Source organism: Phacochoerus africanus, chromosome 14 (assembly GCF_016906955.1).
Source record: "Phacochoerus africanus isolate WHEZ1 chromosome 14, ROS_Pafr_v1, whole genome shotgun sequence".
Lineage (NCBI taxonomy): Eukaryota > Metazoa > Chordata > Mammalia > Artiodactyla > Suidae > Phacochoerus > Phacochoerus africanus.
The window spans coordinates 6,140,281-6,155,742 of NC_062557.1; the positions used below are offsets into that span (position 1 = coordinate 6,140,281).

At 51.7% G+C, this 15,462-nt stretch overlaps 2 protein-coding genes across 2 annotated transcripts in view; one reads left to right on the forward strand and one right to left on the reverse strand.

Moving 5' to 3' along the window:
- The window catches only part of ARMC7 (armadillo repeat containing 7), a 28,353-nt gene that overhangs the window by 2,975 nt on the left and 9,916 nt on the right, over positions 1 to 15,462 (reverse strand). Inside the window, exons 3-5 of the mRNA XM_047757633.1 lie at positions 4,311 to 6,981; positions 3,250 to 4,070; positions 1,568 to 1,748 (exon numbers count right to left, since the gene is read on the reverse strand). Of these exons, the coding sequence (XP_047613589.1) occupies positions 6,617 to 6,981 (365 nt within the window). The 3' untranslated portion in view covers positions 1,568 to 1,748; positions 3,250 to 4,070; positions 4,311 to 6,616. The remainder of the gene's footprint in view (positions 1 to 1,567; positions 1,749 to 3,249; positions 4,071 to 4,310; positions 6,982 to 15,462) is intronic.
- On the forward strand, positions 3,891 to 5,477 carry NT5C (5', 3'-nucleotidase, cytosolic). Its single transcript, XM_047757625.1, has 5 exons — positions 3,891 to 4,076; positions 4,430 to 4,530; positions 4,608 to 4,668; positions 4,869 to 4,983; positions 5,102 to 5,477. Exons 1-5 carry the CDS (start codon positions 3,891 to 3,893, stop codon positions 5,281 to 5,283), a joined length of 645 nt encoding a protein of 214 aa, XP_047613581.1. The 3' UTR covers positions 5,284 to 5,477.

A 15,462-nucleotide genomic window follows, 5' to 3' on the forward strand; every position in this document is an offset into this window, starting at 1 on the left:
GGATAATATGGATAATTGGTATCCAAAATAATGATTAGCCAGCACACTTGCAACTCTTCGACCACCTCCCCTCCTGTGCTGGGCAGTAACATTCAGGATCTGAAGTCCTCTCATGCTTAGAAGGTGCTTCTCAGTGGTGGGTGGTCAAAGAAGAGGACTCCAGAGAAAGGGCCCATGTAAATAGAAGGGGATAGGAGCATCTGAGTCCCCTCAGGTAATTCAGCAGACAGAAGATGGGAGAAAGCTCCTTGGGTTCTAGGCAGAAAGTTCCAGATCAGCATGCTATATTTAATGTCCAGATTGAGCAATGCAAGACCTACTTTCTTGGCTTTTTAGGGCCACACCTGTGGCATATGGAGGTTCCCAGGCTAGGGGTCGAATCAGAGCTGCCGCTGCCAGCCTACCACAGCCACGCCAGATCTGAGCTAATGGCCACGCCAGATCCCTGACCCACAGGGATGGAGCGCACATCCTCAAGGATACTAGTCAGATTCATTTCTGCTGCACCGCAATGGGAACCTGCAGACCTGGTTTTAGTCTAGCTGTACTCCTTGACCAGCCAGCCACATTCCTTGGGCTTGTCATTTGTGAACTCAGTGTCCTAAATGAAACTTCTGGAACTCGCCTATGCTGCTGGTGGGAATGTAAATTGGTGCAGCCACTGTGGAAAACAGTATGGAGGTTCCTGAACTAAAAACAGAGTTGCCACTCCTGGGCATATAGCCAGAAAAGGCTGTGTAATTCAAAAAGATACATGCATCCCTATGTTCATAGCAGGACTATTCACAATAGCCAGGACATGGAAACAACTTAAACATCTATTGACAGAAGAACTGATAAAGGTGGTGTACATATACACAATGGAATACTACTCACCCATAAAAAGGAATGAAAATAATGCCATTTGCAGCCACATGGATGGACCTCTAGACTATCATACTAAGTCAAGTATATCAGAAAAAGACAAATACCATATGATATCACTTATATGTGGAATCTAAAATAAAACACAGCAAGTTCCCTGTGGCACCGAGGGTTTAAGAATCCAACTTTGGGAGTTCCCATCGTGGCGCACTGGAAACTAAGCCGACTAGGAGACATGAGCTTGCAGGTTCAATCCCTGGCCTCACTCAGTGGGTTAAGGGTCTGGCGTTGCCGTGAGCTGTGGTGTAGGTAGAAGATTCAGCTTGGATCTGGAGTGGCTGTGGCTGTGGTGTAGGCTGACGGGTACAGCTCTGATTCGACCCCTAGCCTGGGAACCTCCATATGCCACAGATACGGCCCTAAAGAGACCAAAAAAAAAAAAAAAAAATCCAACTTTGCCACAACTGTAGCACAGGCTGCAACTGGGGGTGGGTTTGATCCCTGGTCTAGGAACTTATACATGCAGCCAGTGTGGCAAAAAAGACACAAATGAACTTATTTATGAAACAGCAACACACTCACAGACAATGGAGGACAGACTTGTGGTTGCCAAGGGGGTGAGAGGAGGGAAGAACTGGGTGTTTGGGATTAGCAGATACAAACTATTATTTGTAGGATGGCTGAACAACAAGGTCCTACTTACCGTATAGCACAGGGAACTATATTCAGTATCTGGTGCTAAACCATAATGGAAAAGATGGAATTCCCTGCGCTGCAGCAGGTTAAAGATCCAGCACTGTCACTGCAGCAGCTCGGGTTGCTACTGTGGTGAGGGTTCTTCTCAGGAACTTCCAGGCTCCACAGATGCAGCCACAAGACAAATACTACAAAAGAATATGAAAAGATATCTATAACTGGGTTAATTCCTGTACAGCAGGAATTAACACACATTTGAAATCAACTGTACTTCAATAAAAATGTTTTTAGGAGTTCCCGTCGTGGCGCAGTGGTTAACGAATCCGACTAGGAACCATGAGGTTGCGGGTTCAGTCCCTGCCCTTGCTCAGTGGGTTAAGGATCCGGCGTTGCCGTGAGCTGTGGTGTAGGTTGCAGACGCGGCTCGGATCCCGCGTTGCTGTGGCTCTGGCGTAGGCCGGTGGCTACAGCTCTGATTCGACCCCTAGCCTGGGAACCTCCATATGCCACGGGAGCGGCCCAAGAAATAGCAACAACAACAACAAAAGACCAAAAAAAAAAAATGTTTTTAAAAGAAAAGGAACTTTGAACGAGGTCACCTCTCAAAACCCCGCCCGTGATTGAAATGACTCAAGCATAATGTCTAACCACCAGCTCATTTGACCTATGGCCATTCCTTTGGGAAGAATGAGGGTAATCACAGATTACTGGGCTAAGTTTTTCTTCCTTATTGTGTAAAGCGTTTGCAAAATGGAGAATTAATTGCTGTGCTACAGAACGCTTCCAGTTTCACTAAGACAGGTTAGCCCTACACATAGCCTGAGTTGCGGTTTCAGTTAGGAGTTCAGAGGTGGAGCACCTGCACCCTTCTAACAATGGAGCTCTGGGAAAGAGATGTCCCCCATTTGTGTTACAACTTGTAAACTTGGCTTTTGTCTTTATTCCATGAAGGTAAATGCCTAGTCCAAATGTGCTCTGAGGGACAGTTCTGCCAGTCATTTTGGTACTATTTCACATTTCAGAAAATTCTATATAAACATGTTTGCTAAGGGTGTTGAACTTTCCCCTTAGAAGGCTTAGGGTTTGGGGTTCCCTTCCTGGCTCAGCGGTTAATGAACTCCACTAAGATCCATGAGGATGCGGGCTCTGGTCTGGTGTTGCTGTGTTGCTGTGGGTGTGGCACAGGCCAGGGGGTACAGCTCTGATTTGACCCCTAGCCTGGGAACTTCCATATCCTGCGGGTGCAGCCCTGAAAAGCAAAAAAAAAAAAAAAAAAAAGCTTAGGATTTACAAAGTGACGTTCAATGATCTTAAAATGATGACAGCAGGAGAATCAGCATTTTGTGGACTTTTTACACAATTGTGTGACCTCAGTGGCTTTGTATTTATTGCTAATGCCCATTGTAGAATTTTAAAATTGATCACCAGGTTCTCCTTCCTAAAGCTTCTTCTGTTCCATTTGGAAGTACTGGGGTGCTCAATTGGGAAACTACAGGAAGATGGGTGACTTACTCAAATCTGAATCTAGTTTGTAGGTAAATACATTTATACGTAGTCAGGAAATTTACACGTGAAATCTACAAAAAGGATAATCAATAACATACGGTCGTTCAGCATTTTCTAGAGGAGGATATAACTCCGATTCTAGAAGAGTGTCAGTTCCACAAAAAGGAGGATGGTCTGGGTTACCTGAGTCTCCTCCTCCAGGTGAACCGGATGCTTAAAGCAGATGCTCCCATGTTTCAAGCCAGCTCTGGTTTATGAATTGGTGTCTGAGGAGCTCTGTTCACAAGAGCCTGCTGTCTTCAGCAGATTCATTCACTTCGATCACTGGGAGTCCCCATGATTTGAGCCTTGGGTTGGTGCTGCCTTGACGTGGCGGGAGCTCTGCTCCAGAGTCCCCACAAGCAGGGAGGACAGGGATGGATTCTTAAAAGGGGGCGTCAGCTCACGGGTTTAAGAAGCCTTGGCTCCGTCTCAGAAGCCGTTGATCAGTATTTAGGAGAGACCTTCTGCCGGGCCCCTGGAAGGTCTGCCCCAAGAAACGTCTGAGGTGAGCGAGGACGTCTGCGACCGAGCGCTGGGTGGCTGGGATGCACGTAGGTGCGTCCTCAGACCAGAAGAGCAGCTCAGGCCACCTCCACGCCGGGTGCTGGGGAACTGGGGGAGGCCTGGGGCTTCCGGGGGGCGGGGCAACCCCGGCGTCCATGCAAATTAGCCCCGCCCCGCCCCGCCCCCCTCCCGGAAGCCGAAGTCCCGGCGCGGAGCTCAACTCGGCTCCTGCCCGGGTTTCCGCGCGCGTCCACGCTTCCGGCCCGTGCCTCGCGGTGATGGCGGCAAGGTACGCGCGGCCCGTGCGGGTGCTGGTGGACATGGACGGCGTGCTGGCGGACTTCGAGGCCGGCCTGCTGCGGGGCTTCCAGCGAAACTTCCCCAGGGAGCCGTACGTGCCGCTGGAGGAGCGCCGCGGCTTCTTCGCCCGGGAGCAGTACCGAGCCCTGCGCCCCGACCTGGCGGTAGGTGGGGGGAGAGGCGAGGATCAGGGGGAACCGGGAGCCCCGACCCCAGCGTCCCAAACGGGAAGCCCCAACCTCCTGGGCACCTGGGAGTGGGAGTGGGGCGCCTTCCCCCTTTGGGTCAGGACCGCCTGTGCTCCACGTCCAGAGACAGAGCTTTCACTTCAGAATCCACACTTCGTCCCAGGACAAGACAGTCTGGAGGAGTACTTACCCCTAAACAAAGTCCCCTACCTGAGGCTCTGATGCGGGGATCGAGGCGCCCCCCTTCCCCCAGGAATCTTGAGAGTCCTCGCTGGGGCTGGCGAGATCGGCTGGGAGCAGAGCCAGGACAGGAACACTGTATCTTTCAGGACAAAGTGGCCAGTGTGTATGAAGCCCCAGGCTTCTTCCTAAACTTGGAGCCCATCCCTGGAGCCTTGGAAGCCATGCGGGAGATGAATGACATGCAGGAGTGAGGAAGGGTCGGGAGGGAGGTGGGGGGGAGCAGGGGCTGGCACCACCCTGTCTGACCCGCGCCCCTTCCCGCAGCACTGAGGTCTTCATCTGCACCAGCCCGCTGCTCAAGTATGACCACTGCGTGCGCGAGAAGGTGCGGCACTGGCGGCACACCCAGGATCCTAAGGCCCCGGTCTTTGAAAGAAACCAGCAGAAACACACAAAGTCGGGGGTGGGGGTGGGGGGAGAGGAACGATAGCTTCAAGGGCGGCAGACCCTCCCACCTACTTGCTCGCTGGCCTTGAATTCCGGGGTCCGTCCGGCCCCCCTGACAGACTTGTGCCCACCACACAGTACGGCTGGGTGGAGAAGCACCTGGGGCCCCAGTTTGTGGAGCGCATTATCTTGACGAGGGACAAGACCATGGTCTTGGGGGACCTGCTCATTGATGACAAGGACACCATTCAAGGTAGGAGCCATTTTCCCTGGCACCCTCCGGGCACTGGGCCTGCTGGGATACGAGGGAGGGGGTAGAGATCACCACGTCACCCACTGCGTCCCCTGCCTTCCTCTGCGTCCTGTCACAGGCCAAGAGGAGACCCCAAGCTGGGAGCACATCTTGTTCACCTGCTGCCACAACCAGCACCTGGCCCTGCCCCCGGCCAGGAGGCGGCTACTCTCCTGGAGTGACAACTGGAAGGAGATTATAGAAAGCAAGCGGGAAGCCCTGCGGCGGGGCCCGCCCGGCCTGGGTCTGCCGCATGCATGAGCCAAGGGGCAGTGGCAGTGGACAGGATCTGGAGGAAGGGGAGGCAGGCCAGCAGGGAACCCCGGCACAACTGGGTGCCAGGGCAGCATGGTGGCAGGGACCCCTCAGCACTGCCCCCTGGAACCTCCCGGGGTAGCTGCATGGCCACCTAGTGGGAAATCAGGAACCTTTTAAATAAAGCACTACTCACTGCTCTTAAGGCCTTTTATTTGGGAAGCGAAGGGGCAGGAGCCCTACGGGGGCTGGAACAGGCTGAGGGGGTGGCCCTCGCCTCCCTCCTCGCCTCCTTAGTCCCTTAGTCCCATTCCTCTCGAACCCGCCTTTCCTTGGCCATGTACAAGGTCAACCTTGAAGGCGTGCTGAAGGGGGGGCCAGGACCTTCCACTGGTCCCGAAGCCCACTTTCCATGAGGGCCTGTGCCTCTTCCCTGGGCTGAGCCGCATGCACTGGCCTCAGCCTCATGCTTTTGTCAGAATCCAGCCCCGTCCCCTGGAGCACGGAGCATCCCTGAAGCCAGGGGCGGGGACTCGCCCTCGCTAACCCTGACGGCAGAGGCGGGCAAGGGCTTCCAGGCAGGGGCCTTGGGGTGGGGAAGGGAGAGGACACAGCTCTGGGAGTTTGTGCCTGTATTCTGATGTGCCACCGGCCTCAGGGCCTCCGTCTTCATGCCCAATGGCCAGGTTTGCAGTCAGGCGGCTGCAGCACCCAAGAGCAGGGACCATGTCTCAGTCTTCGAAGCCCCCAGCATGGTGGCTGGCTGACAGGCCTGTGTGGATAAACAGTTAACTCTGGGCCTTAGAGCTCCAGGTCAGCATCCATGTGCCCAGCCTGGCAAGCTTGTGGGGCAGGTACCTGGCCTCCAGCACTGGGCGCAACCCCTCCCCAGCTTCCCAGGGCCCTGAAATACTTTGGACAATAAAGCTTCCATTATGGAAAAATGCCTGGTTCCTTACGCTGGGAAGTGCTAAGCCCCAGGCCCAGCTGCTCCTCAGGAGAGACGCCTTCTGCAGAGCCTCTGGATCTAGGGACACAAGGTGAGAGCTGGCAGTGGGGTGGCCAGGAGGCAGGACCTTCGCCTCCAGCTGGTCAGAGTGGCAGCCGGTGAAAATGGCGCCTTCAAGTTCCTTCTTCATGTGTCTCGGGGTCTGTCTGGCTTCCTCACTCATCTCCTGATGCCTTTCATCAGAGTATAAATAAATACGCTCACCTTTAGCTGAAAAGTGCCAGGCGGGGAGAAGGTGCTCAAGGGAGCTCTGCTGCTCCTGCTCCCTGGCCCCCGGGGCACCGCCCTGTCTCCAGCACGGTGGGTGCTGTGGCCTGACCTCCCCTTGCATCAGGGCTGCTGTGGGGCCTCCGTCCTCGGCAGTGGGATCCCCAGGGCAGAGTGAGCCTGCCAGCTGCGGGCTTCAGCCACCTGGCTCGGGGAGCAGAAGTCTTCCAGGAAGATCTGGGCCAGGTTCCGCAGCCTGGTGCTGGCTGAGATGGAGAAGCGCAGCATGCACTGCACCACGGGCACGGCGGTCAGCTCCGGCTGGGGGCCCAAGCCTGGTGAGCTCAGCAGGTACATGATCGTGGTGACGGCGGACAGCACAGTCTCCTCGTTGGGACTGGACAGGCAGTTGATGATGAGTGGGACGCCCCCTGTCTGCAGAATGTGCTCCTTGTTGGCCCTGTCCGAGCACAGGTTGCAGAGGCCTCCTGGGGAAGAGCAAGGTGAGGGATGCCTCAGCCCCGGGCCTCCCCCCATCCCTCCTCTGCCCACTGAGGCCCAGGCCCGTGAGAAGGTGGCCCAGGGACAAGGGATCTGAAATCTATTCTCATCTCCAGCCCTCCCTTTTCAAGGTTCCAGAAAGGCCTGCCTGCCACTGCCCAGCCGTCTGCAAGTAGGCACTGATCCCTCTTGGTTTAGCCAGTTTAATAGCTGATAAGCTTTCTTTTTTTTCTTTTTTGTAGGGCTGCCCTGCCCCCCGCCCTGCCCTAATTGGAGCTACAGCTGCCAGCCTACACCACAGCAACACCAGATCCGAGCCACACTGGTGACCTACACCACAGCTCAAGGCAACGCTGGATCCTTAACCCAGAGTGGGGCCAGGGATTGAACCTGCATCCTCACGGATACTAGTTGGGTTCATTAATGCTAAGCCACAACAGGAGTTTCCATGCTTTCCTTTTTTAAAAGTAAAAAAAAAAAATTTTTTTTTTTTGGTCTTTTTGCCATTTCTTGGGCCGCTCCCGAGGCATATGGAGGTTCCCAGGCTAGGGGTCGAATTGGAGCTGTAGCCGCCGGCCTACGCCAGAGCCACAGCAACTCGGGATCCGAGCCGCGTCTGCGACCTGCACCACAGCTTATGGCAACGCCGGGTCGTTAACCCACTGAGCAAGGGCAGGGACCGAACCTGCAACCTCATGGTTCCTAGTCGGATTCGTTAACCCCTGCGTCACGACGGGAACTCCAAAAGTAAAAAAATTAAAAAAAAATCCCACAATATATCATCACTTTACAAGAATTAAGAAATAAATATAGGTAAGGTGACAGTGTCACGGGTGTATATTTATGTCAAAACTTATCAAATTGGGAGTTCCCACTGTGGCATAATGGGATCAGCAGCATCTCTGCAGACTGGGACAGTGAGTTAATCAATCAAGTCTCAGCCTAGCACAGTGAGTTAAGGATCCGGCATTGCCACAGTGTAACATAGGTTGCAACTGCAGACAGGATCTGATCCCTGCCTGGACACTCCATATGTCAAGGTGTGGCAAAAAAGAGAAAAAAAAAAACAAAAAACTTTCAAACTACCTTTTTTGGTTTGTCTTTTATCACTTGTAGGGCCGCACCTACGGCATATGGAGGTCCCCAGGCTAGGGGTTTAATTAGAGCTGTTGCTGCTGGCTTACGCCAGAGCCATAGCAATGCCAGATCCGAGCCACACCTGTGACCTACACCACAGTTCACGGCAATGCCAGATCCTTAACCCACTGAGCGAGGCCAGGGATCGAACCCACAACCTTGTGGTTCCTAGTCGGATTCATTTCCGCTGTGCCATGACGGGAACTCCCCAAACTGTACCCTTTAAATATGTAGTTTATTATATATTAATTATAGCTCAATAACGCTGTTGAAAATATCAGAAGCCAAAACAAACTATCTTAAGTTCACCACACAGACATTCAACATTTGCTTTTCATCCCACCAACTTAAATGTGTAACTACATTTAAACATTTAATGAAAAATGTAATCCTCTCCTTACTGTTGCGTAAGCCAGCTCCTTTCATTTAACAAGGCACTGTGAACGACTCTCCATGCCAACGAATGTACAGGCATGGCATCATTTACTAGCTACATACTTTATTAAGGGGTTAGAGCATTTCAGCATCATTCCCACATCACTGAGAGTAGGATTCTGGGGACAAAAGAAAAGGCCAGAGAGAGAAGAGACACTCGTGGTTCTGCTCAGGTAGTGTGGCAGCCCTCCCCATTCTCTTACTCCACGTGGGAAGCTGACTTCTGTGGGTCCTGCCTGAGCTTCCTGCCACCAGGGTATCCCCAGCCTTAGTTCCTACTCCAAGCCCAGAAAGGGCTTCTCGCTCATTTGCATAACATGGCCGAACAGTCCTGAGGGGCCAATCAGGAGTGAGTTCCAGCCCACCCGCTTCCCCTGCATCTCCAGAGAAACTAGCAGAGGAAGGGCTCGAACCCTTCTAGGGCATCCTTCCCAGCAAGAGGGGGCAGGTGCTGGGAGGTGGGGGCCAGGCCTGGCAAAAAACATTCCTCCTCCTCCAGGCACAGCCCCCATCCCTAGCGGTACCTAGGTCAGTTAGAGTCCTGCTGTAGGGAAACATTTATAAAGGTTTTATCCAGTCAGCCTCCAGGGACTTCTCACTGCATTTGGAATAAAATCCAAACTGCCCTCCAGGACTTTCATTTGGTGCCACCCTCTTACTGGTAACCAGCACTTCCCTGCTCCTTGCCCAGTGAGGTTTCCCTGGAATACCCCCGTCAGCCACTCCCTGCCACATCCAGGCACTTCCCTCATCACGCTGTTTCATTTTCTTCATGTGCTTAGGACTTTGAGAAATCACTTACGTGGATTTTTCCTGCTTACTGCCTGCTGAGTCCCAACAGAAGGTACACGCCCTGAGGCTGAGACCTACGCTGCCTTATTCCCACCATGTCCACGGTGCCAGGCACAGGGGGCACTTCGCAAATATTTGTTGCAAGGATTTGAAAGCAGTGAGGAGGGGGGAAGGGTGGCCCTGCAGAGGGCTCGGGGGCTGGATGGGCTAGCTCCCTGAGACCTGCCCTCCTTGGACTTCTCTGGCTTTGGGATCTCAGACAGGGCATCTCTGAGGGATGGAAGGGGCTGAGTGGTGTTCCTGGAGTCAGAGGAAGATGAGCAGCAGGAGAGGGACACAAGGCACTGATGGAGAGGCCCTTCCCTGTGGGACACGCAGGGGGCTTCCCACCAAGCTCCAACTCAACATGCGTTCACCCCAGTGGAGCCCTCAGCACAAGCTGGGGGCATTCAGCCGACTATCTTTACTTGCTGTCTGTCCCCATCTCTGGGTGTGACATGGCAGTGATTTACTTGTGTATCCCAGAAGGCTGCAACTGTGGATTCTCACCGAACACATGCTGGGGACATGACTGCACCCCACGATTGACTCCATTTCAGGAAAAGAAGCTGAGGCTATTGAGTAACTTGCCCAAAGTTCCAGAACATGGGAGCCTTCTGCCACTCCCTCCCTGGGAAAGGGTGTGCCTCTGAAGCCAGGAGGACACTAATCCTACCAGGGACAGATGCCAGGCTCAGCCAGGAACAAGGACAAGTGGAAGTGCACTGGCTCCTCAAAACACTTGACACCATCTCTTCTGAGCTGAGAGTGGACAACCAGCCTCCTACCCACACTGCAGACACTCAATTCAGGGGCGGGGTGGGGGGGACGACTTACCTCTGCCGTCAAGTGTGATAAGATAAAGCCTGAGTCATTCTCTGGCTGGTGAGTTGCCACCCCACCCAGGTATGCCTGGGCAGGGCACTGCCACAGGTCAGAGGAAAATCAGGTGGCATCTGCTAGAGAATGGGGGCAGAAGGTGGCCTCAGGACAGCCAGCACCCCCTGCTCCCTGTTTGCAGGCCTGGGAAGCCTCCAAGGATGGATCAGGTGCCTGCCAGAGCTCACCCACCTGCGCCCCTTCCACCCAAGAGCACCCCTATAGGAGGCTGGGGAACTCCTTTAGCCCCTCTGGCTTGCTGGCAGCCACCCTCAGAGGCAAGCCTGCAAAGAGAAGTGCCTCGGGGGGTAAACGGCTGAGCAAGAGCACCCAAGATGGACCCAGAGGAACCACGAGCAGCTGAAGGGACGCCACAGCTGCTTTGTACTCTCCTGAGCCACCTCTGTGGACCTACCCTGAAGAACTAACGAGGGCTGTCGAAAAAGCAACAGAACACCTGGACACTTCCTAAATAAAGCTCAACAGCAGCACAGTGATCAAATAAATTACAGTACATTTGTATAATGAAAACCTATACAGTTCTAAAAATCATGTTCTCAAAGCACATTTAATAGAGGAAAACGCCCGCAATATAAGGTTAAGAAGAAAAAAAGGACAAAGAAAAATAGAGAAAAAAAGGACAAATTGCTTAATAAAACTGCAATTAAAAAAATACATCCAAGAGTTCCTGCTATGGCTCAGCGCATTAAGAACCCAACATAATATCCGTGAGGATGTGGCTTCGATCCCTGGCCTTGCTCAATGGGTTAAGGATCTTTCATTGCCACAAGCAGCGGGATAGGTCTCAGATGCGGCTCGGATCTGGTGTTGCTGTGTTGTAGGCCGGCAGCTGCGGCCCCGATTCCACCCCTAGTCTGGGAACTTCCTTATGCCGCAAGTGTGGCCATAAAAAAAAAGAAGAAAAAAAAAAAAAGATCCAAAACAACGAAGTCCTACTACATATAGCACAGGGAACTACAGTCAATAACCTGTAATAAACCATAATAGAAAAGAATATGAAAGAAAGGAGTTCCCGCCGTGGCACGGTGGGTTAAGAACCAAACTGCAGCAGCTTGGGTCTCTGTGGAGGCACAGGTTTGATTCCTAACCCAGTGCAGTGGGTTAAAGCTGCAGATGTGGCTCATATTCAATCCCTGGCCCAGGAACTTCCATATGACATGGGGTGGCCAAAAAAGGAAAAAAAAAAAAAAAAAGAGAGAGACAGACTGGAAACACACCAAAATGGTACTAATAGTTGGTTATCTCTGTGCAGTAACACTATAGGAAATTTTTTTTTTTTTTTATGTCTTTTCTAGGCCTGCTTCCTGTGGCACATGGAGATTCCCAGGCTAGGGGTCAAATCAGAGCTGTAGTCACCGGCCTACGCCAGAGCCACATCAATGCGGGATCTGAGCCACATCTGCAACCCACACCACAGCTCACGGCAATGCTGGATCCTTAACCCACTGAGCAAGGCCAGGGATCGAACCCATAAGCTCACGGTTCCCAGTCGGATTCGTTTACCACTGCGCCACGACGGGAACTCCTATAGGTAATTTTTATTTTCTTTATTCTTTTTTTTTTTTTTTTTTTTTTAAGGGCTAAACCTATGGCATAAGTTCCCAAGCCAGGGGTTGAAACAGCTGCAGCTGCCAGCCTACACCACAGCAACTTGGGATCCAAGCCACGTCTGCGACCTACATCGAAGCTCACGAAAACACTGGATCCTTAACCCACTGTGCTGGGCTGGGGATCAAACCTGCATCACTACAGAGACAATGCTGGATCCTTAACCCACTGCACCACAGCAGGAATGCCAAGCTATTCTCTTTAAAAAATTTCTTTCAGAACAACTTACCAAATCACACCACCAAAAAAAGTAAAAAAGCAAAGAAAATGTTCACAGCTGACAGAGGACTCACATCCAAAATATATAAGGAACTCCTGCAGATCAGTAAAAGATGAATAGGAGTCCCTGTTGCGGCTCAGCGGAAACGAACCTGACTAGGGTTCAATCCCTGGCTCTGCTCAGTGGTTAAGGATCTGGTGTTGCCGTGAGCTGTGGTTTAGGTCACAGATGGGGTTCAGATCCTGCATTGCTATGGCTGTGGTGTAGGCCGGCAGCTGCAGCTCTGATTTTAACCCCTAGCCTGGGAACTTCCATATGCCATGGGTGCAGCCCTTAAAAAAAAAAAACAAAAAAAAAAAAACGGAGAAATAAACAATAAAAAGAAAATGAGTAAAAGACTTGGATGTTCTTTTTTTTTTTTTCTCCCCCCCTTTTCAGGTATACCTGTGGCATATGGAAGTTTTCAGGCCAGGGATCAAATCTGAGCTGCAACTGCAACCTATGCCACAGCTGCAGCAATGCTGGATCCTTAACCCACCATTGTGGGTCGGGGCTCAAACCTGCAATAAGCCTGCACCTTGGATAAACTCTGCACAAAAGGGCCAATATATGAACACATGCTCAACATTCCTTAGTAGAGAAACAAAAATTAAAACCACGATAAGAGGTTACTACATACCCATCAGAATAGCCAAAAGAAAGAAACAAAAATACAACAGTAGGTGCTGGCTAGAGGTGGAGCTACTGGAACTCAGGCTGGTGGTGAGGAGTGCACAGTGGCGTAGTTATGCGGGAAAGCGATTTGGCAGCTTCTAATAAAGTTCAGTGTGGAGTTCTCTTGTGGCACAGTGGGTTAAGGATCCATTGCTGTGGCTTGGATTCAGTCCATGTCCTGGCAACTTTTGCATGCTGTGGGCACAGCCTCCCTCCCCACAAAAGGTAAGCACATTATCTACCCCACGACTCAGCAATTCCACTCCTTTTTTTTTTTCTTTTTAATTTTCTTTTTAGGGCCACACCTGCGGCATATGGAGGTTCCCAGGCTAGGGGTCAAATTGGAGCTGCAGCTGCTGGCCTACACCACCGCCACAGCAATGGCAACACTGGATCTGACCTGCATCTGTGCCCTGTGCTGCAGCTTGTGGCAATGCCAGATCCTTAACCCACTGGGCAAGGCCAGGGAGCGAACCCACATCCTCATGGATACTATGTCGGGTTCTTAATCCTCTGAGCCACAACCGGAACTCTAGCACGTTCACTCCTAATCCAAAGCTATCTGAGAAAAATGAGTACATACTGTACAAGAAGACTTGTATCAAAATTATGACAGCTTTACTCACAAAGCCTCCAAACTAAAAACAACTCAAATCTCCATCAACAGGTGAATAGATAACAAGTTGTGGCAATGTTCATACAAAGACAAGAACTACTGATGGTGCAGCATTTTTTTTTGTCTTTTTTGTCATTTTCTTGGGCCGCTGCCACAGCATATGGAGGTTCCCAGGCTAGGGGTCTAATCGGAGCTGTAGCCGCCGGCCTACACCACAGCCACAGCAACGTGGGATCTGAGTCGCGTCTGCAACCTACACCACAGCTCATGGCAATGGCCGGATGCTTAACCCACTGAGCGAGGCCAGGGATCGAACCTGAAACTTCATGGTTCCTAGTGGGATTTGTTAACCACTGAGCCACAAAGGGAACTCCCCGATACTGCAGCAATTTGGATGTGTCTCAAAACCATGTTGAAAGAAAGCAACCAGACACAAGGGTATATCCTGTAGGATTCTATTTATACGAAGTTCAAGTATAGGCAGAACTGATCCATGGGGATAGAGGTTAGAACAGTGATTACTGAGAGGTGGAAGCCACCAATTGGCAGAGGGCGTGACCTTCTGGGGGAGAGGGAACGATTCTGGTTTTGGTCCATGTTGTTTGCCACAGCATGTGGCGGCTTGATGTGCGCTCTCGGTTCCCAGACCTGGGATTGAACCCTGGCCACGATGGCAAAAATGCCAAATCCTAACCACTCCCAGAAATATTCTTTATCTCTTTTTTTTTTGTCTTTTTTGTTGTTGTTGTTGCTATTTCTTGGGCCGCTCCCGCGGCATATGGAGGTTCCCAGGCTAGGGGTCGAATCGGAGCTGTAGCCACCGGCCTATGCCAGAGCCACAGCAACGCGGGATCCGAGCCGCGTCTGCAACCTACACCACAGCTCACGGCAACGCCGGATCGTTAACCCACTGAGCAAGGGCAGGGACCGAACCCGCAACCTCATGGTTCCTAGTCAGATTCGTCAACCACTGCGCCACGACGGGAACTCCTCTTTATCTTAATTTAAGTGCTGGTTACACATATGTATGTACACCTTAGTGAGTTTAAAAATTCATCAAACTGACACCTAAGCTATGTGCATTTCACTGGATGCTGATCATGCTGCAATTTAACAACTGGTTACCAAACGAAAGGGAGAACAAGTTCTGACTGGCGGGTGAACATGTTTTGCACAAACCAGGCAAGACCGAGAGAAAGAGAACGAGAGGCAAAGGCAGGGCCCTTCCAGACGCAGAAGCCACAGAACCCCCCGGGGAGATGCAAAAGAAAAAACCGCCAACGCAGCCTGGGATGAGAAAGCTGGCGGCTCAGAGAGGTCAGGGAGGTGACTGCAGGTCACACAGCACATAGGGCATCATGCCAGAAGGGACAGGAGGGTCTAAGCATTGTCCCAGGGATTAAGTTAAGTCATGCTGACAAGTGCTTAGCCAGCACCTGGCGCCTCGCAGGGCTGGGCGAGTCCTCAGAGACAGAGGCTCAAGACTTATCCTCCAAGGACCTGCCCACCTCAGAGGGGTACTGGGCTGGCCGCGGTCAATGCCAGGTCAAAATCTTTGTTTGGGACTCTCTTTTCTTTAGTATCTTGAAAATGGTTCTCTCTGAAATTTCAGGACTGAAATTTGAGGGACAGAATGGCATACAGAGAAAGCTCCTATTAGGTGTAAGAAGGTGGGGGGCGGATTGAGAAACAGGTAAATGCTCCCGTTTGCTTGTTCCATTTGAACGGTGGGCCTAGAGTGGAAGACACAGGAGTGGAAGTGACTTCTCTGAAAATACACTGTAGTCCGGTTTTGTATAATGTAAAAAAAATAAATAAAAGGAAAAAAAAAAAGCATGGCTTTTCACTCTTCGGACCTGTATTTCATTCTAGAATTTGATGCTATAGGTGTACTCCCATGAGTGAGAAAAGACGTACAAGTAAGGGTGTCCACTCAGCACTGCTCGCGAGCACAGAAGGGAAACAACCTAAATGGCCATCCTCGGGGGCTGGCTTCACCCAGTCCCC